This window comes from Myotis myotis, unplaced genomic scaffold, assembly GCF_014108235.1.
Source record: "Myotis myotis isolate mMyoMyo1 unplaced genomic scaffold, mMyoMyo1.p scaffold_m19_p_16, whole genome shotgun sequence".
NCBI lineage: Eukaryota > Metazoa > Chordata > Mammalia > Chiroptera > Vespertilionidae > Myotis > Myotis myotis.
This window is the reverse complement of record NW_023416320.1, coordinates 318794-341283: the sequence shown is the minus strand read 5'-3', so window position 1 is coordinate 341283 and position 22490 is coordinate 318794. Positions and strand designations below refer to the sequence as shown.

The 22490-nt window shown below is 66.1% G+C and overlaps 1 protein-coding gene across 4 annotated transcripts in view; it reads right to left on the bottom strand.

Moving 5' to 3' along the window:
• Positions 1 to 22490, bottom strand: part of TSNARE1 (t-SNARE domain containing 1) — a 38854-nt gene that overhangs the window by 8106 nt on the left and 8258 nt on the right. Inside the window, exons 2-11 of one of the 4 annotated variants that reach the window (XM_036337777.1) lie at positions 19813 to 19932; positions 18964 to 19041; positions 18647 to 18733; positions 18234 to 18303; positions 16747 to 16837; positions 16349 to 16423; positions 15794 to 15853; positions 12221 to 12379; positions 5720 to 5792; positions 3889 to 3971 (exon numbers count right to left, since the gene is read on the bottom strand). In XM_036337777.1, the coding sequence (XP_036193670.1) occupies positions 3889 to 3971; positions 5720 to 5792; positions 12221 to 12379; positions 15794 to 15853; positions 16349 to 16423; positions 16747 to 16837; positions 18234 to 18303; positions 18647 to 18733; positions 18964 to 19041; positions 19813 to 19900 (864 nt within the window). In that variant the 5' untranslated portion in view covers positions 19901 to 19932. Of the gene's footprint in view, positions 1 to 3888; positions 3972 to 5719; positions 5793 to 12220; positions 12380 to 12621; positions 14017 to 15793; positions 15854 to 16348; positions 16424 to 16746; positions 16838 to 18233; positions 18304 to 18646; positions 18734 to 18963; positions 19042 to 19812; positions 19933 to 22490 lie in introns of those variants that run through there. The other 3 variants (XM_036337778.1, XM_036337779.1, XM_036337780.1) reach the window with 3 other exon arrangements.

Genomic DNA, 22490 nt, shown 5'->3' with positions numbered 1-22490 from the left:
GGCTGCCTAAGTGTATTTAGCACGTCGCCACAGACGGAAATAAGCCGGAAATAAGACGGAAATAAGCCGGGTGATGCTGTGTTCACGGACGAAAGGACCCGGATCGAGAGGTGTCAGCCCTCAGCAAACTGACCCCGAATCCAGGCAACTGCAACAAACACGCTCCCAGGGCGGCTCCCAAATACACGCGGGAGGGGGCAGAGGGAGGGAGGGACCAGGCGCCCCCAAAGAGTAGGGTGATAGTCCGCCTCCCAGATGGCGTCACTAGCGCAGCTGGGGTGACAGACAGCGAAGAGTCGTGTGGTGAGGGGCAGGGACCCGACCACGCGTGGGGGAGCCGACGGCGGCAGAGCCACCGGCAGCGGGCGGGAGGGGCTGCACAGACTGCCCCTCGGGCGATGGGAAGGGGGGACTGAATCCTCCCAGGAGAACCAGGCTCGGTGGGTGCATCTCCTGTGCCACCACGCAGGCCCTGGAGCCCACGGCGAGGCCCCCCAGGCGGAGGCCCCAGTTCCTAATGAGCCCTCCTGGTGGCCCCGCGGCAGCAGCCCCCCCCCCCCCGCACTCCCACGCCCACCCCCGGGTGGAGACAACGGAGTTGGCCTGGCCAGGAACTCGCACGGGTGTGAGGCGGCAGAGTCTCCGCCTCCGCCACCTGCACAGGGGACCCGCACAGAAACCATCCCCAGCGACTGTCCCTCCTGGGCCCTCACAGACGGCCAGGTGGCACGGCTCCAGGCCTGGGGTCTGTGTCCGGCGGAGGAGGGCACAGGGGACCCTGAAGGATGCTGGGTGCCTGCCCCCGCCTGCAGAGCAGCAGCTGTGGCGCTGTCTGTGGTGCTGACGCTCAGGCCTGGAGCCGTCCGCGGACCAGGAGCCCATGTCAAGGATGGGCATGCTGAGGCCCAGGGTCACACAGAAGGTGAGTGACAGGTCAAGCCCAAGTCGCCTGGAATGAGACCAGACGTCCCACCCTGGCCTGGGGTCAGGCCTCTGTTCTCAAATGCCGAGCCCGTTACAGGGACCTTCCTGGGAGCTGGCCATTCCCTGCGGCCAGGGCTCCAAAAGAGAAGCCAGGGCCCCCAGAACCACCGTCAGGAAAGGACAAGGAGGCCCTGACCGGTGTGGCTCAGTGGATAGAGCGTCGGCCTGCGGACTCAAGGGTCCCAGGTTCGATTCCAGTCACGGGCATGTACCTGGGGAGCGTGCAGGAGGCGGCTGATCGATGTTTCTCTCTCATCGATGTCTCTAACTCTCTCTCCCTCTCCCTTCCTCTCTGTAAAAAATCAATAAAATATTTTTAAAAACAAAAAGGACAAGGAGGAGGTCACAGTTCAGTTCCCAGGCAAGGGCACAGGCCTGGCTGCGGGCTCCTCGGTCCCCATGAGGGCCGTGCAGGAGGCAGCCGATCAACGATTCTCTCATCATTGATGCTTCTGTCTCCCTCTCCCTTCCTCCCTGACATCAACAAGATAAACAAACATACAGACATGGAAGGACAAGGAGGCTGAGGGGTCTCCTGCTCACGCCTCCCTCCACAGCTCAAGGCGCGCACCTGCCCATCCCCTCAGAGCCTCGGTTAGGCCCGAGAAGGCCCCGCCCAGAAGCCAGGCTGTGGCTCATTAGAGGAGCCACTCCATCCCACGGGCCTCCTCCCCCGCCCCCCTCCCCCGCCCCCCGCCCCCTCTATCTGCAGAGCGTGCACTTTAGAGTTTGATGTCTGGGCCGTGCCTTTGGTTCAATTCTGTTGTTTCTCTTTTCTGCTGTCAAGAGGTAAACAGACACGGAGACGGATTAATAACTCGTGGGCAGCGGGGGGGGGGGGGGGGGGGGAGCGGGAGCAGGAGCAGCCGGCACTGGGCACCAGGGTGTCCATCCCCGCGGTGCCCCCACTGGCTGTGACCCAGCTCCATCGTGCTGTTGGGGGTGGCGCTCTCCTCTGAGCCTGCGGACCGCGCAGGGGTGTGGGGAAAGCCATCAGAGCTAAGCCACATGCTCAGGGCCGCCCCGAGTCGCTGAGAGTTGGGGCCGGGTCCCAGGCGGAACACAGGGCCAGCTCCTCTGTGAAGCACAGCGGTGGCCGCCCCGCCCAGCCAGCTTCCCAGGGGCTCCTGCTCCGAATGAGGGCAAGAGGCTGGGCCCACGGGACTCAGAACACTGTTCCTCTGAACTTGAAGGAAAATAGTCTCATTTGCATGCAATTTGCATACAGCTGCTGAAAATGAGCCCACATTCCCCACCACTTTAACACCACATTGTTTCTGCCTTGAAAGGGACCTTCCCACGCACACGCCAGTCCCCCAGCCACCCGCCACGGAGGTGTCCCCTCCTCACCTCTCGCTGGAGCAGCGGGGGAGGGGGGGTCACCAGGCAAAGCTGGGGCGGGAGGGAGGGTGCTGGCGGAGCACTGTGCCTGGGGGGCCAGTCCAGCTGCAAAGGGTCCTGTCAGCCTCTCAGGCCAGTTCCCACCTCCCTGCCCTCGAACCAGACACCCTGGCCAGGCCCACAGGCGGGGTCAATCCCAGCCCTGGTCTATAAAACAGGAATGATGCCTGGCGGCGGCGGGGCTCAGTGGGTGAGCATCAACCTAGGAACCAGGAGGTCACAATTTGATTCCCGGTCAGGGCACAGGCCCGGGTTATGGGCTCGATCCCCAGTGTAGGGCGTGCAGGAGGCAGCTGATCCATGACTCTCTCATCATTGATGTTTCTATCTCTCCCTCTCCCTTCCTCTCTGAAACCAATAGAAATATATTAATAATAATAAATACATACATAAAACCGGGGTGCCTCAGCAACCCCAAACCACACACCGCCCCCAGCCCAGCGGCGCCCGCCCAGCACTGGGTGAGCACGAGTGTGAAGGCGCACAGGGTGGGTGCTGGGCACTGTGAGCGCGGGCTCTCACCTGGGCTGGAGTCAGCGCCCGGGCAGCATGGACAGCAGGTGTGGCACCCACGCCCCCTCCCTGTCACGGCGCCATCCAGCAGGCTCAAAGGAGGGGCCACCCCCTCATCCACCCATCCACCCCCTCATCCACCCATCCACCCGCTCATCCACCCATCCACCCGCTCATCCACCCATCCACCCGCTCATCCACCCATCCACCCGCCCTCATCTACCCATCTACCTATCCATCCATCCATCCACCCGCCCTCATCTACCCATCCACCCCCTCATCCACCCATCCACCCGCTCATCCACCCATCCACCCGCTCATCCACCCATCCACCCCCTCATCCACCCATCCACCCGCTCATCCACCCATCCACCCCCTCAACCACCCATCCCCCCCCTCATCCACCCATCCACCCCCTCATCCACCCATCCACCCCCTCATCCACCCATCCACCCCCTCATCCACCCATCCACCCGCTCATCCACCCATCCACCCCCTCAACCACCCATCCACCCCCCCTCATCCACCCATCCACCCCCTCATCCACCCATCCACCCCCTCATCCACCCATCCACCCGCTCATCCACCCATCCACCCCCTCAACCACCCATCCACCCCCCCTCATCCACCCATCCACCCCCTCATCCACCCATCCACCCCCTCATCCACCCATCCACCTGCTCATCCACCCATCCACCCCCTCATCCACCCATCCACCTATCCATCCATCCATCCATCCATCCATCCATCCATCCATCCCCCAGCCCTCCAGCCCCCAGCTGACAGGGCCCTTCACCCTACACGGGTGACACCACAGGAGGCAGGGTGACCACCCTAGAGGCGCAGACCCACCACCCGCCCCTCTCCCCGCCCTCATGCCAGTCCTGGGCTCAGAAATGCCCTATGGGCGTGGCCCTCTCCGGGAAGGTCAGGCCTGAGCCATCTGGGATGGGACAGGGGCCGAGGCCGTGGGCTGTCCCTCTGACTTACGTGGTGCCGGCTGGCTTCAGCCAGGAGCTGGCTGGCGGCCTCAGTGTGCGAGGACGCCGCCTCCAGGCTGGCTTCAATACTATCTGCAAATCAGACAACAGGAGCAGTTACTCCTGGAGACTGAGGGGCGGGAACCGAGGGGCGGCGCCTCCCCTTCCTGGTCCCTGAGGTCCAGGTGAGGAGTCTGGCCTCCGAGAGGCAGTGGCTGCAGCTGGGTGCCGGGCGCTGGCCTGGCATAGCACTGCCCAGCCCAAACCATCAGGACAGAGGCCTGGAGGTGCCCCTCGGGCAGGACAGCCCCTCAGGACAGGGCGGAGGCCGGGCTGGTAGATTCTGCCCCCTGGGCAGCTCCCACTGGCGGGGCCTCAGCCACAGAGGAGGGCAGGGCTGTGGAGCCACGGGGAGGGCTAAGGCCAGTCTGTGAGCACCTCCGGGCGCTGGCCCTTGGGGCGCTGACCAATGAGCATCCGGGCCACCCGGGACGGGGGTGGGGGGAGGGAGGGGTGGCAAGGGCGACAGGTCGGGAAGCCTCAGCCGCAGCTATCCTGGACCATTCACCACAACCCTGCAGGGCAGCTCCCTCCCTGAGCCCCAGGGGCTGCCAGGTGGGGTGCAGCCCCCACAGGACAGGCGCTTCATCAGCCCTGGCCATCGCCTTCCTCTCCTCCCGTCCCGGGCCGGCCAGGGTGGCTCTGCAGGGCCAGCCCATCACTCAGCCCTGGCCCTGTGCAGGCACTCAGACTTGGCCAGGCCTCTGGGGGGCCAAGGAGAACCCCCTTCAGCACCACCCTCCCAAACATGCACAGAGCATGGGGTGTACCCCGTGATGCATGGGGCATAGGGGAGACCAGAGAGCTACCACTCAGAGCCTCAGGCCCAGGCACTGTGGCCGCCCCTGCACTGCCCACGGCTGCTTAGCCTGCAGGGTGACCTGCCCAAGCCCAGGCCAGTGCGGACCCCGAGGGAGGAGCTGCAGGCCTGGGCCTCGGCGGTCATCTCTGCCACCAGCCCGTCGGCCTCAGGGGGATGTCCTGTCCCATCCCTCTCGCTCCCTGTCACTCAACAAACCAGTGACAGCACTGCCAGGCCACTCCCAGGCTGAGGCCCGAGGAGCAAGTGTCTGTCAGGAGGATGGTGACAGGCGGGTTGGAGGCAGAGGGCCCCTGAGGGGGGACAGGCCCAGGGCAGGTGACGCCCTCACCACTTACTCCTCCCGGGGCGCACACGGCACCAGGAAGTCGCAGGGCTCCCCTGAGTCTCGGACGTGAACAGAGCTGCAGGCCGGAGAGGGGAGCCTGCTGGAGGCAGGGCTCAGGCACGGTGTGGGCTCCCAGGGGGGCCTCGCTCAGCCAAGGAGCGGGTGCAGGGGGGCCTGGGCCTGGCCGGATGCTGACCGTGTTGGCTCTGGGCACCTGGGCCCAGGGGAGCAGCAGGGAGCCCCCCTGAGCACCAGTGTCGGGGGACCACTCAGTGGGGGGGACCACTCAGTGTGGGGGCCGGCCCAGGGGGGCCAGAGGCCCTCGCAGGAGGGAACTGGAAACAGCAGGACACAGCCCCTCCCGCGGTGCTGCCCCCACACACACCGCTCCTGGAGGAGAGGCCACAGGACCCACCAGCAGCACAATCAGGACCTCAGGTGCCCCCCGACCCGCCCCAGCACTCGGCTCCTGTCCTCCCTCGTGCAGCCCTGGGGGGAAGGAACCCCGGGGGCACGGAGGCCAGGACCGTCCTAGGGGAGGAGACGCTCAGACCCCAGAGCCCGCCCTGGCCTGGCTCCTCCCGGGGCAGCTGGACGGGGAGCAGTGGCGGGCGGGCGGGGTGGGGCACCCACCGACGGCCTCTCCTTGCTCCGACACCATGGCCGCCAAGTCCTTGAGGATCTGGGTCACATCCAGCAGGTCGCTCTGTGGAGACAAGACGGTGCCATGAGCTGTCCGGGCTGCAGGCCGAGGCCCAGGCCTGGCATCCGAGTGCTGAGCGAGAGCCGCAGCCGACAAGCCCGCCTGGTGCCGGGTCAGCCCCCGAGTCAGAGGCAGGGCTGGGATCTGAACGCTGTCTCCGAGGCCAACCCCAAACTCTCTGAGTGCCGCCGGCCATGACCCCGCACGGTCCAGAGCACAGCGCTGGCCCCGGAGGGCTGAGTCTCGGGCAGGATGGGGTCCCCAGCTCTGCCCCGCAGCCCTCACCAGAGGGACGAGCTGTCTGCTCAGTCCGGTAGGCACTTCGCACCCCACCCCGCAACGGGCTCCGCTGTGTGTGTCGGCACTGCATAGGCCACACACAGGTGCTGCCCAGTGAATCCTGAAGGTGGGTGGGTGGACGGTGGGTGGACGGACGGATGGATGGACGGTGGGTGGATGGACAGTGGGTGGATGGATGGGTGGATAATGGATTATGGGTGGGTGGATGGATAGATGGATGGATAGTGGGTGGGTGGATGGATGGGTGGATGGATGGACGGTGGGTGGATGGATGGTGGGTGGATGGATGGACGGTGGGTGGATGGATGGGTGGATAATGGATTATGGGTGGGTGGATGGATAGATGGATGGATAGTGGGTGGATGGATGGACGGTGGGTGGATGGATGGACGGTGGGTGGATGGACGGTGGGTGGATGGATGGGTGGATAATGGATTATGGGTGGGTGGATGGATAGATGGATGGATAGTGGGTGGATGGATGGACGGTGGGTGGATGGATGGACGGTGGGTGGATGGACGGTGGGTGGATGGATGGGTGGATAATGGATTATGGGTGGGTGGATGGATAGATGGATGGATAGTGGGTGGATGGATGGGTGGCTGGATGGATGGGTGGGTGGATGGGTGGATGGATGGGTGGTGAGTGGGTGGGTAGATGGATAGATGGATGGATAGTGGGTGGATGGATGGATGGGTGGATGGTAGATGGATGGATGGATGGATGGTGGGTGGATGGATGGGCGGATAATGGATTGTGGGTGGGTAGATGGATAGATAGATGGATAGTGGGTGGATGGATGGGTGGATGGATGGTGGGTAGATGGATGGGTGGGTGGGTGTATGGTGGGTGTATAGTGGGTGTATGGTTGGGTGGGTGGGTGGATGGGGGTGGGGGTGGGTGGATGGATGGTAGCCCCACTGCGATGAAGCTGGTGTGCAGGGTAAGGAGCAGAAACTTGGACTCTGAGGACCTGGGCATCCCCTGCCCCACACATCACGCTGCCTCTGGCATCTCCCATGACACCGACTCCAACCTAACTCCATTCGCCCAGCAGAGCAGCCAGGATGCTGGTGAGCCAAGCCCACAGACTCCCCTCTGTAAGCCCCGCCCTGCCCGCGACCTCCGCTCATTAGCTCATTCTGAGAAGGATCGATGGATCGATGGATCGATCACCACAGGGTGACCTCGCCCTGAAGACTGAGTCCTCCCTGGAGTTCTGGGAAGCGCGTGCTCAGCACGGCTCAAACCCCCACACACCACTGACCGTCACCATATTCCTGGCTTAGCTCTGCGGGATTGGCGCCAGCAGGGAAGGTGGTGGCGAGCACAGGGCCTGTGGGTGCGGCTCCGGGGTCTGTGCAGCCGGGTGGGTGTGGGTGCCCGAGCCTGGGCCTTTCCTGGTGCCCCGCGGGCGGGGAGGCCCCGCTGAGGCGCCACCCTCAGGTCACGACAAGGACTGCAGGCCGGCCAGGCCGCAGACAGACTGACCCACCTCCACAGTCCAGGTTCCTGCCCACCCGCCCGCCCGAGGTGCACTGACCAACCACACGCCAGCTCAACCTGGGCCAGGGCACACGCGGCCTCCGTGGACAGACCTCCTTCGAGGCTGGCCGGGGGGAGGTGCCCGAGGAGGAGCGCAGTGGGCGCGTCTGGGCACAGGCACTGGCGGGACAAGTGACCCGCCAGTCACTACAGGGCACCCGACCCTGGGCAGCCTCAGCTCCGACGGAGGACGCCCGGGGCAGGTGGGGCCCGGCGCCCAGGCCGCCTGGAGGACACCCCAGAGGTCTGGATCCTGGGAGCCAGGGCGGGAACCCCGCTCCCGCAGTCCTGTCCTCAGTGCTGGGTGTGGGCTCGAGGCTGGTTGCTCGGCGGCCGAGACACCCCTGGAGCTGCCCAGACGGAGTCCTCTGGGGGCGTCGGGCAGCCCTAACCGTGGTGCACAGGTGCCAGGGACGGGGCCGTGTGTCAGGCGTGGGCACCAGAACGCGCAGGACAGCGAGCGTGGGGGCGAGACTGAGAAACTCCTTCGCTAGTAAACGTTTAAGTTGTGCCCCACTTTCCTGACTGCTGCAGAAACGTGGGCTCCCGGCGACTCGCGGAGCCTCCTCGCTCTCCAGCCGCTGGCTCCGAGAGCTGCACGGGCACAAGAAACCTCGGGCACGCGCTCCGCAAACACCACTGCGCCTTCCCGTCAGTCTCCTCTTACAAGGAGGGTCTTGGCAACCCTCCACCTACAGAGACATCGGTTCCGGTTAATGGAACAGCAAACTCTGGGTTCATTTATTCGGTGTTTCTAGCTCGATATCAGCCAGATTTCAGCCAGAGCAACTACCCTGCACTGGGCTCCCAGCACCAACTATGGGAGGGCTGGGCCGGCCCTGCTCAGCCTGGAGCCGCTTCCCGGCCCCTCCTCACCCGGCCTCCTCCCTCCTAAGCTGGCAGGTAGCCATGGCAACCGAGCAGCTGGGGCTCTGAGCTGGCACCTGCTCCAAGGGGAGCAGGGAGCCCAGTGCTCACAGGTGAGCAGGTGAACGGGGCTGGCAGACCCAGCTGGGAGTGGGCCATGACGGGCTCCAGGTCTGCGGGCCAGACCAGCGCCTGGCCAGCCGCCGCGTTGGCAATGGTGGGCATGCGCCCTCTCCTCTGACCTCTCCTGCCCGGAGGCGGGCCCGGCCCTGCCCGCAGACAGGAGGAGCCAGCCCAGCGGAGGCGCTGCCCCACCTGGTGACTGCAGTGACCTCCCTGTCCTTCTCCTCCGGGAAGGAGGCCAGCGCAGGGGCAGGCGTCAGAGCCGGAGGACAGCCCGCTCCGGTCAGGCCGGGCACGAGGCCCCGCGAGGCCCCCACCTGCCTGGCCGGGCCACGTGACAGGGCTCCTCCCAGTCAGTGACACGGAACGTGGGTCTCACTCCCATGGGGCTGGTGGGGGCTGATGAGAAGGTGCGTGTGAGCCAGGTCAGCAGAGCCTCTCCCCACAGCCTTGCAAGGAGTCTCACCCGAACTCACCCACCCGACCCCACCCCCACCATAGTCCACCCACCCCCCCATCACCCACCCCACCCCCACCATCACCCATCCCACCCCCACCCCTACCATCACCCACCCCACTTCCACCATCACCCACCCCACCCCACCCCTACCATCACCCACCCCACTTCCACCATCACCCACCCCACCCCACCCCTACCATCACCCACCCCACTCCACCATCACCCCCCACCCCCACCCTACCATCACCCACCCACTTCCACCATCACCCACCCCACCCCCACCCTACCATCACCCACCCACTCCACCATCACCCACCACCCCCACCCCTACCATCACCCACCCCACTTCCCATCCCCCATCCCACCCCCACCCCTACCATCACCCACCCCACTTCCACCATCACCCATCCCACCCCCACCCCTACCATCACCCACCCCACTCCCACCCCTACCATCACCCACCCCACTTCCACCATCACCCACCCCACCCCCACCCCTACCATCACCCACCCCACTTCTACCCCTACCATCACCCACCTCACTTCTACCCCTACCATCACCCACCCCACCCCCACCATCACCCACCCCACCCTCACCCCACCACCCTTCCACCCACCTATCCTCCACCCACCCATCATCTTCCATCATCCACTGACCCCCACCCATCTACCCACCCCCATCACTCTCCATCACCCCCACCCACATCATCCCCCACCCACCCTTTGTTCAAGAAGCAGTCACTGAGCCCAAACAGGGTCCTTGGCCTCTAGCCTGGGGACACAGCAGTGACAGGGCAAACCCTGCCTCCGGGGGCTCCCACTCTGGTGGACAGAGATACCACGAGATCATCAGCTAAACCGTCAGTCAGTCTGGCGCAGGGACCCCAGGCCCCACTCCGGCCAGCCGCCTGCTCAGCCGCAAGCAGAGGGCGTGGGACGGAGGGGCGTGGCCGCAGGACAGGCAGTGGGAACTCCGCCTTCAGGCCAGACCCTGGGCAGGGAGGGCCAGGCAGGAAAGGCCTGGCCTCTGGCAGGGCTGTAGTGAATGGACGGGGCACCGAGCAGAGCAGACAGGCCTGGGGACAGAGCTGTACAACCTGGTCGCACGCGGGCCCACGGGGTTGGGGGGGAGTAGGCAGCCCCTGGACATGACTTAACTGGGGGCACAGACACCACCTCGTGCCACAGCGACCCTGCGTCCCCCGCAGCTGGTGCCTCTGCGCAAACCAATGAGAGCTGCAGCCCCTCACTGCGGGCCTCCCTGTCTCCCCACACCTCCTGGTAGGGCTCTGGCGATGCTGCTAGTGGGGGGCACCCCCAGCGGCACCGACACCCCGACCCTCGGGGCCTGGCCCGCCTGGGGCCAGTGTGGGGGGTGCCCTCGGCCTCGGATGAGGGGCAGGGAGAGAGCACCAGGGACAGGCGGTGCCCCAGCCACCCCCCGACTGCAGGGCCCCCCAGACCCAGGCAGGCACAGGCCTCGGCCCAGCTGGGCAGGCCCTCCTGACCCACCCACCCGGGAGGGGCCAGGCAACTCCGGGCAAATGCCAGGGCTGCCATCGTGCGCAGTCGGGGTGATGGCAGGAGCCCATCAGGTGGCCTCGCCATCAGGAAGCTGGTAATGGCTTGAGCGCCTCTGGAATGTGTGTGCCCGGGGCGCGGCCACAGGGACTGAGCTGACCCCCAGGGCAGGCCCTGGCTCTGCCACGGCTGCCAACTGGGAACCCAGGGCGGCAGGCCAGACACAGAGCGAGTCCTATGGGCTCCCTGGACCCCATCTGTCCACCCGCAACCCTGGGGCCAGGACAGGCGTCCGCGCAGCTCAGCAGGGAGCGGCCTCAGTCCACTGGCCACAGGGTATGTCACCAGACACGCTGAGTCTCCAGCATAGGGGATCCAAGGCCCAGCGTACACGCACACTACACAGGCGCACACCCCACCACACGGCGCACACCACACGGCACACACAGGCGCACACACACACCACACGGCACACACAGGCGCACACACACACCACACGGCACACAGGCGCACACACACACCACACGGCACACACAGGCGCACACACACACCACACGGCACACAGGCGCACACACACACCACACGGCACACACAGGCGCACACACACACCACACAGGCGCACACAGGCGCACATACACACCACACGGCACACACAGGCGCACACACACACCACACGGCACACACAGGCACACACACACACCACACAGGCGCACACACACACCACACGGCACACACAGGCGCACACACACACCACACGGCACACACAGGCGCACACACACACCACACGGCACACACAGGCGCACACACACACCACACGGCACACACAGGCGCACACACACACCACACGGCACACACAGGCGCACACACACACCCCACGGCACACACAGGCACACACACACACCACACGGCACACACAGGCGCACACACACACCACACGGCACACACAGGCGCACACACACACCACACAGGCGCGCACACACACCACACGGCACACACAGGCGCACACACACACCACACGGCACACACAGGCGCACACACACACCACACAGGCGCGCACACACACCACACGGCACACACAGGCGCACACACACACCACACGGCACACACAGGCGCACACACACACCACACGGCACACACAGGCGCACACACACACCCCACGGCACACACAGGCACACACACACACCACACGGCACACACAGGCGCACACACACACCACACGGCACACACAGGCGCACACACACACCACACAGGCGCACACACACACCACACGGCACACACAGGCGCACACACACACCACACGGCACACACAGGCGCACACACACACCACACGGCACACACAGGCGCACACACACACCACACAGGCGCACACACACACCACACGGCACACACAGGCCCACACACACACCACACGGCACACACAGGCGCACACACACACCACACGGCACACACAGGCGCACACACACACCACACAGGCGCGCACACACACACCACACGGCACACACAGGCGCACACACACAGGCGCACACCACACGGCGCACACCCCACCACACACACACACACACACACACACACACACACACACAGGCGCACACCACACCCCACCACACGGGCCTCACCTCGAGCCGCAGGACGGCCTCCTCGCGCAGCCGCATGGCCTCCAGGTCCTGCTCCGTGAGCTCCGGAAGCAGCATCTGTGCCGGGCCCTGTCGCTCGCTGTCGCCCCCGTTGAAGCTCTCCTCCTGCTCAGCCAGTGCGGCCGGAGGGGCCCGGGGACTCTGTGATGATGACAGACTGTTACCAGGCCCAGGCCCCTCCAGCAGCAGCGGCTCCTCCGTGAGGCCAAGCCTTGGCTCACCCACCGGGGGCCTCTGGGAGCCTGTGCTCCCACCCCATCCCCCACCCCCTATCCCCCACACCCAGCCCCCAGCCCCTACCCCCTACCCCCCACCCCCTTCCCCCACCCCTTATCCCCTACCCCACCCCCTATCTCCCACCCCACCCCCACCCGGGCGGGGCAGTGGGCCTGGGCCTCCACCCTGTGCTGGGGGTTCATCCCCGCAGAGCCACTGGGCATAGGGCTGCTGTGAGTGGGGGGCAGGGGGCAGAAACAGCAGACATGGGCCCCGCCTGCAGCCGTGCCCGCGCCTCTGGCCACCCCAAACCTGGCTGCAGGGGGCACATGGCAGTACCACCCCGGCCTCAGCCAGGGCCACGCAGAGGCCTCCCAGAGCCGCCCATGGCCCTGCCTCCTGGTGAGGACTCCAGGGGGTCGGAGGACCACTCAGCGGGGGGCCTGCAGGTCATAAGCAGGGTCCCGTGGATGGCAGCTACGGCCATGCTGGTCCCCACCCCCAGCCCCGCCCAGGAACATGGTCCAGTCTCAAGTTCTTCCCGCACATTCGGGACGGGAAGGCTGCCTGGCCGGGCCGGGGGACAGCGCCATGGACGGCGAGAGCCCAGCGCCCAGACATGCTTGCTGGGCACAGAAACCAGGAAGTCCACACAAGAGCTGCAGCACCGAAGTGACAAAGCCTGCAGGGGGGTGGGGGGAGGGGAACGGCCCAGGGCCCTGGGCCAGGAGGGCAGGTGTGAAGGCAGCCTTCTCCCTCACGGCTCCTGCTCCGGCCGGCCCGCAGGTGGCTGCACCACTCTCAGTCACAGGGGGCCAGCTGGTGGGCAGGTGGGGCGGTAGGGTCCGCTAACCCTCCTCCCCGAGGCCTTCAGACAATAAACTCAGGGCAGATGGGATGAAGTGAAAGCTCTAAAGCATCTGCTGACAAGCCTCCTGACCAAAGCAGCACTGACCACTGCCCTCCGGGAGGGGCTGCCCCACAGGCCTGCCCAGGCCTCCCTCCCTGCGGCTCGGCCCCTCGGGAAGCTGCAGCCTCTGGCCCCCCGGGAGGACCGGGCAGGGTCCCCATCCTCACCTGCAGAGACAGGGGCCCTCGCCCGGGGCAAGGTCGCCAGCTACTGTGCAGACGTGTGGGCTGGGGACCCGCGTACTGGCCCATCCACAGGTACCGCTGCCCTCCCCGCAGCTCAGGACAAGAAACAGGCCCGGGAGACGGCTCAGGACAGGAGACGGCCAGGAGGGAGGGCTCAGGACAGGAGATGGGCCGGGGGGAGGGCTCAGGACAGGAGACGGCCAGGGGGGAGTGCTTAGCGAGACCCCGCAGCCCTTCCCTTTCCTGAAGAGACCAGAAAGCGCCCTTATTCTCCTCACAAAGGCCCAATTTGGGTCTCAGCTCCAGCGGATCGGGAGCTGCTGCCTCTGCTCAGGGCGGGCGGAGGGCCCCTGTGATGCGTTTCCATTTCCAGGCGTCAACAAAGGCGGCTTTCTCCTCCCTCCAGGGCCAAGGGTGCGGGTCCCCTTTTGACGCAGGAGCACAGCCCGTGGGACGGCTGGAGGGTCCTTTCCCGTGAGAAAGACGAAACCCTCAGGGTCCTTCCAGGCGGCCAGAGGACACCCCCCCCCCCCAGGGTCAGGGAGGAGCACAGGGCCTCGGGGCTCTGGGAAGGTCACCCCTCCAGTGCTCCTGCCTGGACCACCAGCCGGGACAGGGCCCATGGGGGGCGTACCAGCGTGGGGCAGGGTGGTCACCTCGCTGTGCCAGCTGACGTGATCCCTGAAAATCATCTCATCTTTCCTCATTTCTCAGAAGCACCACTGACTATTCTCTTCTTTAAAAAGAATTTTACAGAAACGCAACTGGGTGTCATGTTGCGGAGCGTGGCACGGCTTCCGTGGGGGGGGCACTGGGGAGGAGCTGCGGTCACGGGAAGACACGGCACGAGGTGCACAGGCGTCCCAGTGCTCCCGGGCAACCACTTCCTCTCCCATCCACACGGTGTGAGGCTTCAAGCGCCCAGCTTCGTCCACGAGGTACTGCCCATATGTTATTTTGGGGGTGCAAGGAGGTATGGGGGTCCACTTTGCCCTCTTCCAAGACACAGGCTGAGAGCACGTGCCCCTGCCATGTGCCGGCCTAAGGCTTTGCCCTTTTTGGCTCTTGAATGGAGCTGCCTTGTTCTTGATTTGTGAGACCTTCATATATTACCAGAGGCCAGGTGCATGGAATTCGTGCACGGGTAGGGTCCCTCGGCCTGCCGGTGATCAGGGCCGATGAAGGCCTTCCTTCTGGCTGCCGGCCAGGGTCTTCCTTCATTCCACACCGCCCCCTGGTGGTCAGCACATGCCACAGCGAGCGACTGAACTCCCGGTCTCCTGGCCGAACTCCCCAGGGGACATCCGGCATGTTAGCCTTTTATCTGCATAGGCGGCTGCAGTCCTTTTCAGGTACGAGTCGGGCAAACACCTCCGCCTACTCTACGGGCTGCCTCTTCACTCTCCTAAGGGTGTGTTGGCTTTAACAAAGTCAAGGTCACCAGCCGTCTTCCTGTGGCTGGGGCTTCATCGGCGGAAAGATGGGCGAGCACCTTCCCTCAGGCTCGGAGGGTCTTCCCACTGCTCCTCGAGAATCAGATGTAAGTCTCACTGCTCCTCTTCGAATAACGTGACTTCTTTCTGAGGCTTTAATCGGCTTTTACGGTTTTATTTTTGCCTTTCTTGTTCAAAACTTTATGACGCTGTGACAGGACACATTTATCCTACTCATCGTGGAGCTGAAGCGTTTGGACACTTCTGGAACATTCTCAACCATCACCCCTTCCGCCGCTGCTCCTTTGCCGCGCCCTCGCCCCCACCCTCGCTCATCTAGGCCTCGTCACACTCTTTTCCAGGTTGTCCTCAGCTTCTACGCATGGGAGGGTTGGGCTGATACACGGCCGTGAGTGGAACTGCCAGGAACTGCCCCGGACCAGGCCCAGCCACAGACCCAAGGTCCAATACCAACTTTGTTTTAGGTGTTTTTATTGATTTCAGAGAGAGGAAGGCAGAGGGAGAGAATCATGGACCGGCTGCCTCCTGCACACCCCACACTGGGGATCAAGCCCACAACCCGGGCACGTGCCCTGGTCAGGCCTCGTACTGTGACCTCCTGTTCATAGGCCGATGAACAACCACTGAGCCACGCCAGCCGGTTGTCAAATGCCAACTTTTTAAAAGGTCATTTGTCCAGGCCGACCCCTGGGACCAAGGCCCTTCCCTCAGCCCCTCCTGCTCTTCCCTGCCACCAGCCACACCCTGTGTGGTCCCCTCCGTCACGGCCACGGCGATCCCCGGCACCCACCTGCTGCCGGCCACCCGTCTGCGCCGTGGGAAGCAGAGCTCGGGACTTCTCCGCAATTGTCTGTTGGAAGCAGCGCGGGGGGGGGGGGGGGGGGCGGACGACAAGGGAAGAACAGAAAAGGCAGGCAGAGAGGAGAGACAATCAGACAGACAGGCAGCACCGGGTGATGCCTGACAGCAGAGCACGGCCACCCCCGGGAGAGTGCAGCCCTCCAGGGTCACAGGAAAACTGGGCACGTGGCCGCCCTGCCGAGGACGAGGACCCGTGGGACAGCCGCACCCAGGCACCGGACTCCCTGGCCTAGTTCCCCACCATCACAAGGGGCGACACCTGGCTCCCCACCTCCTGGGAGGCCGTCATGCGGACATCTCCCGGGCAGCACCAGAGGGCCCCATCCTTCTCTGCACGCGGCCTGTGGTCACCCCACAAGGATGGCCCTTCCTCTGCTGTGGGGGCGGGGGCCGCACCAGCCCAACCCAGGAGAGACGGCCAGTGTGGGTGCCCGAGGGAGCGAGGCCCCCACCCGGCCAGCACCAGCGCCACCAGTGCCCTCACCATCTGCACCGCTCCGTAGCGCTGAATGGCGTCCGAGAGCTGAGTTTTCAGGCGGTCCAGCTGAAGCCGCTCCTGCTGCAGAGAGAGAGAGAGAGAGAGAGAGAGAGAGAGAGAGAGAGAGAGAGAGAGAGAGAGAGACTCACCCCATCACCTCACACCCAGGCACACCTCGGCTCCAGGCACAGCCAGTATCACCATGGACACTCACCACCCATCACCGTGGACACCCTCACACCCAGCCTGGTCCCAAGTGCAGCTGAGCTCTTGGCATTGGCACTATGTGCCCCAGGCCTGAGCGCCGTGCACGCAGACCTGCCCCACACCGCCTGGCCCTCCCTCGCTCCCACCCCAGGACGCCTCCGCCCGCCTGCCGGTCCCCTCGCGGCCTCCGGACATACCCGGGAGCAGCCCCGCAGCAGCTCCGCCAGCCGCTTCACCACACTGGTGCTGGTGGCGATGGTGCGGTTGGTCTCCTGCTGCGCCAGGTGCCTGAGGTGGGCAGGGGTGGAGGTGGGCGCGGGACCCCACAGGGAGACAGAGGGAGACAGGGAGGAGCGGAAGGAGGGCAGGAGACAGGAGGGCAGGAGACATGGAGAGGGGAGGGGACCAGCAGGAAGCAAGAGGCCAAAAACGACGAGGAAACAGGAGGAATGGCCAAGGGTCAGGGGAGGGCGGAGAGCGCCAGCAGGCCCACAGGGACAGGCAGGTGGGAACAGGGAGCAGAGAGCAGAGGGAAAGGAGAGGAGGACACGGTCACTGCAGGTCGGGGAGCCTCGCCAGGACCCTCGGGCCCACTGGGTCAGCGCCTGCACCCTCACCCCCACCCCCTCCCCAAGGGGGCCCAGTCTCCAGCCCTCCCTGGGGAAAGGCCCGGGGCGGGAGCCTCAGAGGAATGGGGCGGGGCTGGCCCTGCAGGTCTGAGGTGCCCCCACCAGGAGACGGGACGCAGGGCCAGGCCCCTCCCGGCCGAGCCACACAGCATCCGAGTCTGTGGCCTGGAAGGACCAGGGAGGGCAGCCCTCGCCTGCTTGCAGCTGACCCTGCCCCTCGGACTGAGTAACACCCAAGGCAGAGCCAGCCTCAGGCCTCCTGCGGACACGCACGGCGAGGGCAGGGCCCCGGCCCGGCTTTGGCCCCGGCAAATACGGGGACACTCCTGACCCGCAAGCTACAGCCGGTGGCCCTGCTCCCTGCAGGACCCCACATGCAGCACACGGCTGACAAGGTGCCCCAACACCAAGTCCCAGAGCACGTGAGCGGGGCTCAGAGAGGAAGCGGGTGTTTGCCATGAGGGGCGGGTGGTGCTCTGCAACTCTCCGCAGGCTCTGAGGCCCCAGGCGAGCTCCGCCTCCTGGCCTCGCTTTCCCCGAGTTAAAGGCAGGGCTGGGCTGGGTCAGCTGGAAGGGCCCTCGGAGCCGGCCGGTGGGCGAGTCTGGGCCCCAGAGGCAGCCCTGCGAAGGAGCGCCAGGTCGGTGAGTCGGACCGGGCAGCCAGGTGATCAGGGCTGATTCCGGGAGCCCCGCCCTCCTGCCCCCAGGTCGGCGTGCAGTCCCTGCTCAGGGCGCTGCCCTCTGAGCCTGGAGCCTGGAGACGGGAGACAGGGCCGCCTCTGCTCAGCTCTGTGGCCACTACCTGCAGCTGCTGAGCGAACGGACGCCTGGCCCGCGGCTGCACCCCCAGGGGCGCTCAGTGTGCGGGCCCCTGGAGCTCAGGTCTGTGGGAGACACGTGGCAGCAGGGGGTGGGGCACAAACTGTGCATGTGGGCACACGGCTGGCCACGCGAGAGCACACCTGTGTGCGGGGGTGTCCGTGTGGGGTCACGTGCACCCTCAGGTGAGGGGCATGCACGTGGCTGTGGCTGCCAGTGGGCACAGGCGCACTCACAGGCTGTCCCGCAGCTCCTGGGTGTCCCTCGGTGTCCCCAGGGACCGGAGGCTCTGCTCCAAGGAGGTCGCTGCAGAGAAGGGGACCGGGGTAAGGACAGAGGTCCCCCCACCAGGGATGCCCCACCCCCAAAGAGGCAGCGGAGGCCAAGGACATGGAGCCAGGACTGGGAGACCGTCCGTGTGACCGAGCACCTGCCAGGACACCAGGCTGGGCGGGGCCTCCCGGCCGGCCCAGCACAAGCCCAGCTCGCTGCTCGGTCATGCCTCTGGCAGGGGCCCCGCCATGAGTCTGGGGAGGGGCTCCTCCCGCTCCCCGCTTTCCTCCTCTGCCTGCGGCGCTCCCGGTCAGAGGCAAACACCCCTCACGCACGTGTCCCAGGTCTGCAGGCGCCTTGGGGACGTGACTCTCACCCCAACCCCCAGCCCGGGTGACCAGGGGGCTGGCCTGAGGGCGGCTCTGAGGCGCTGCTTCCCAGGACTCGTCCAGGTCACACAGGCCTGCAGGGCGAGGGGCACCTGCTGCAGGAGCCGTGCACGTGTGGAGCACCTGGGGGGGGGGGGGGGGCGGGGACACGGGCCGCTGACCCGCCTCTGCTCCATCCCGAGACCCTGCCTGGGCTGCAGGGCGGTCCAGTCGGGAGGGGCCATGGGCACAGCCCCCCCCCCACCCCCGTGTCCCCTCAGCCCCGAATGGCAGGCTGGGGCCGGGTGGGCGGGCAGGCACTCACCGCTGGTGCTGATGCAGGAGACACTGGCCGCCGCCTCCTGGAACAGCCCCTGCAGGTCCCTCGGGTCCAGCTGGGTGGCTGCGAGGAGACGGGGTTGGGGGGTTGGGGGGGCCACGTTTACCGCGTACCCGCGGGACCACGGAGCGTGAGCAGTTCTGGAGCTGGAGGCCCAGGCCCCCTTCCCTGCCAGCCCCTGGGGTGGGGGAGCCGGAGACGGAGCCCCCTGCCCGTGCAGCGCAAGCGCAGGGAGAGAAGCAGGTGGCCCCCGGGAAGGCCATGCCTCGGGGACCCTCCACCCAGCAACCCCACCGCCGGGCACACGCGAGAGGAATGAGAGCCCAGGTCCCCACGGAACCTGCACACGCGTGTTCCCCCGTCCCAAGCGGAGCACCCTGTGCCTCAGTGGCGACGAGGTGAGGTCTGCCCGCCCTCGGCCCCCGAGCCCACGGCCTCAGCAGCGCCTGGGAGACCCCGCGGCCTCTGTGACCGCCCTCACGCGTGGCAGCCGCCGGGCGCTCATATCACCACAAGCACAGAGCAGGACACACACACCTCACCCCGCCCCTGACCTCATACACACACACGCACGCACGCACTGGGAGCCACACACAGAGCAAAACCAGCCACAGAACAAAGCAAACCACATGGTTCGGTGAAGCGGGTCTGAGGGCAGGGGCCTGAGTGGGCGCCGTGGAGGGACAGACGCAGCCAGACGGGAAGCAAGGGCGGGCTCGGCCCCACACCCGCAGCCCCGCCCCAGCCGGGCACCCGGTCCCAGGCAGTGGGACAGAACCCGGCGGAGGCCTGCCCCCTGCTGCCCCCTCCCCCCCGCGGCCCCGCTGTCGTTACCGAGCGGCTGATAGCCTTGTCGTGAGGGTCCCCCGAAAGGGCCCCGGCTCCCCAGCCCGCTGCTGCCGGTGATGGATCCGTAGGACATCTTCCCGGAGGGCAGGGCCGCCTCCCTCGGGGCTGGAGGAAACACAGGCGGGGGGGGGGGGGGGGGGGGGGGTGTTAGTTCTCAGGGTGCCCACTGCCTGCCACCCAGCCCACGCCGCTGTGTCCCCACCCCGGCCGGCCCGTGCCCACAACTCAGCTCCCCTCCTGCCCAAGGGCTGGTGGAGACACTGGAACAGCCCCCACGGGACCTCTCAGACCACGCGCCCCACCCCGGCCCCGCTCCCTGCTCTCCCCTGAGCAAGCCGCCCGCCTGGCTCCCGAGACGGCTGGGACCCTCCACAGGCGCCGGTCCCCATGGCGCCTCCTGCCTCGGGCAAAGGGGAGACGGGGACATGTCCCAGGAGACAAGCAGGAAACAGCAGTGAAACCAGACCAGCCAGGCGCTCCCACACCCCAGCCCGGGTCACCGAGCTAAACAGGACCAGGGAGCGGCGGCCGGGGCGCCACGGCCTGGCGAGACTCGAGGACCCCGGACGGGGACCTGCCGAGCAGGCAGCTCGCACAGGGACGGGCCCGCGGCAGCCGGGCCAGCGGCTCAGCACCAGAGGCAGGGACAGCCCTCAGCTGGGGCCCAGCCAGGGAAGCGGAGCCGAGGCTGCTGAGCAGGAGGCACTGAAGGCGGGCGGAGCGCCAGCCAGGGGGCTGCGGGCAGGACAGGGCAGGGCGACAGAAGGTTCCAGAGAGGCCTCCCAAGGAGCGAGGAAGTGGAGGTAGGAGAGCTATGATGTAGGAGGAGGGTTAGGGTTACGTTGCTGAAAAGCACAGACAACATGACGAACTCCAGGGACACACGCTAGTGGGCGCCGTGGAGGGACAGACCTGTGATTAGTTCCACACTGAGGCCCGAGTGTGCGGGGCTGTGAGCGAGGGACGCCACCCGACACTGCTGGGGTGCCCGTGGGCGTGGGCACGCACCCGTGTGCATGTGAGGTGTGCGTGTGCGCGAGGTGTCCGCATGTGAGGTATAGCACGTGTATATGTGTGAGGTGTGTGCGTGTGAGGTTTGCGTGTGTGAGGGGTCTGCGTGTAAGGTATGTGCATGTGTATACATGTGAGGTGTGTGCGAGGTATGTGTGTGTGAAGGGGGTGTGTGCAAATGAGGTATGTGTGGGTGAGGTATGTGCATGCATGCATGTGAGGTGGGGGGTGAGGAGCGTGTGTTTGTGTGTGCAGGTAAGGTGTGGGGGGGGGGTGAGGTGTGTGTGTGTGTTTGTGTGTGTGCAGGTGAGGTGTGTGGACAGGTTCAAGCCTGGGACTGATGAGAGGGCACAGTCCTCTCATGGCAAAGCCACGTGCAAGTCCCAGCACAATGACAGCCAAAGGCTATGGTAGTGAGCTTGACCTTCTGGTCCGAACACGTAGCCCCACATGCCTGAGTGGTGTGGGCTTGATCGAGTTCAGGTGCATGTGGTTGAGTAAGCTCGAAATCCCCGAGAATGTGGTAACCATCTTGACCACGCCCTCGCTTTGCCTCGTGGCATCTGCTATAAAATAAGGACACGGCGTGTGGGCGCTGGCGCTGTCTCTCCATCCGAGGGGGCAGCGTCCCACCCAGACCCAGCGCATTCTCTTGTCCGTCTTTTCTAATCCTTCACCGCACCCCCCCTCGGGCTCACCCCTGGCGGTGCTGGCGCGGCACACGTGCGGGCATAACCAGCAGTGGTGCTGGGACTGCGGAGCTGGGACGGTTCCCGGAGGCGGCGGGGCGGGACCAGGAGTGCGGACTCCAGGTTGGGGAGGCGAAAGGCAGAACCCACCCCCTCACCACAGCGTGTGCGTGTGGCTTTAAACTACTCAAGCTGCTTTGTGATCAATGAGTGAAACCATCACCTGGGAAGACCAGTCTGGAAGCAGGTGGCCCTGCGGGCATCTCCCCAGCAGACAAGACCCTGGGGGGGACACAGCGCCACCCTCGGCTCTCTGGAGGGCACCCTGGAGACAGACCCCAGGCAGGCGCAGGGCCACAGGGTCGGGCCGTTCCACAGGCGCCCCCGCACACCCCGTGCACCAGCACTGCATGCAACGTGGCCAGCTGGACACACAGGCCTCGGACATGAGCTGGAGGGACCTGGGGTGCAGCGGGAGCCCAGACTGGGTGGGGGGCTCCGGCAGCTCCCGGAGGGATCGCAGGATCTGAGCAGGGGCAGGAAGGAGGTGTCCCGCGGGTCTGACGGGAGGGACAGCAGGGGCCAAGGAGAGGCAGGGCCAGCTGGAGGGCGTGACGGAGGCCAGTGGGCAGCACTTGGGACCTGCCCAGCCACGGGCCCACAATGCAACTGGCCACAGCGGGGCAAAGGAAGGCAATGAGCAGCCTCGGGCCCTGAGGGGGGAGCTCAGGGGGACCCCAGCCCACCACCCGACTTGCAACCTCACTGTGCTGCCTGCACCGTGTGGGCGGCCCGTGTCTGCTCGGCACACAGGGTCCCAAGCTGCCGCGGCCGGAGGGGGCCAGAGGGAAGAGGAACCGCCTGGGAGACCACCAGGGGCCATGGGCCAACCAGCCCCAGCCCCCCACGCCGTGCCTGGGCCTCGCCCTCTGCTTCCAGCTGCCCCCCTCGCCCACTGCAGCC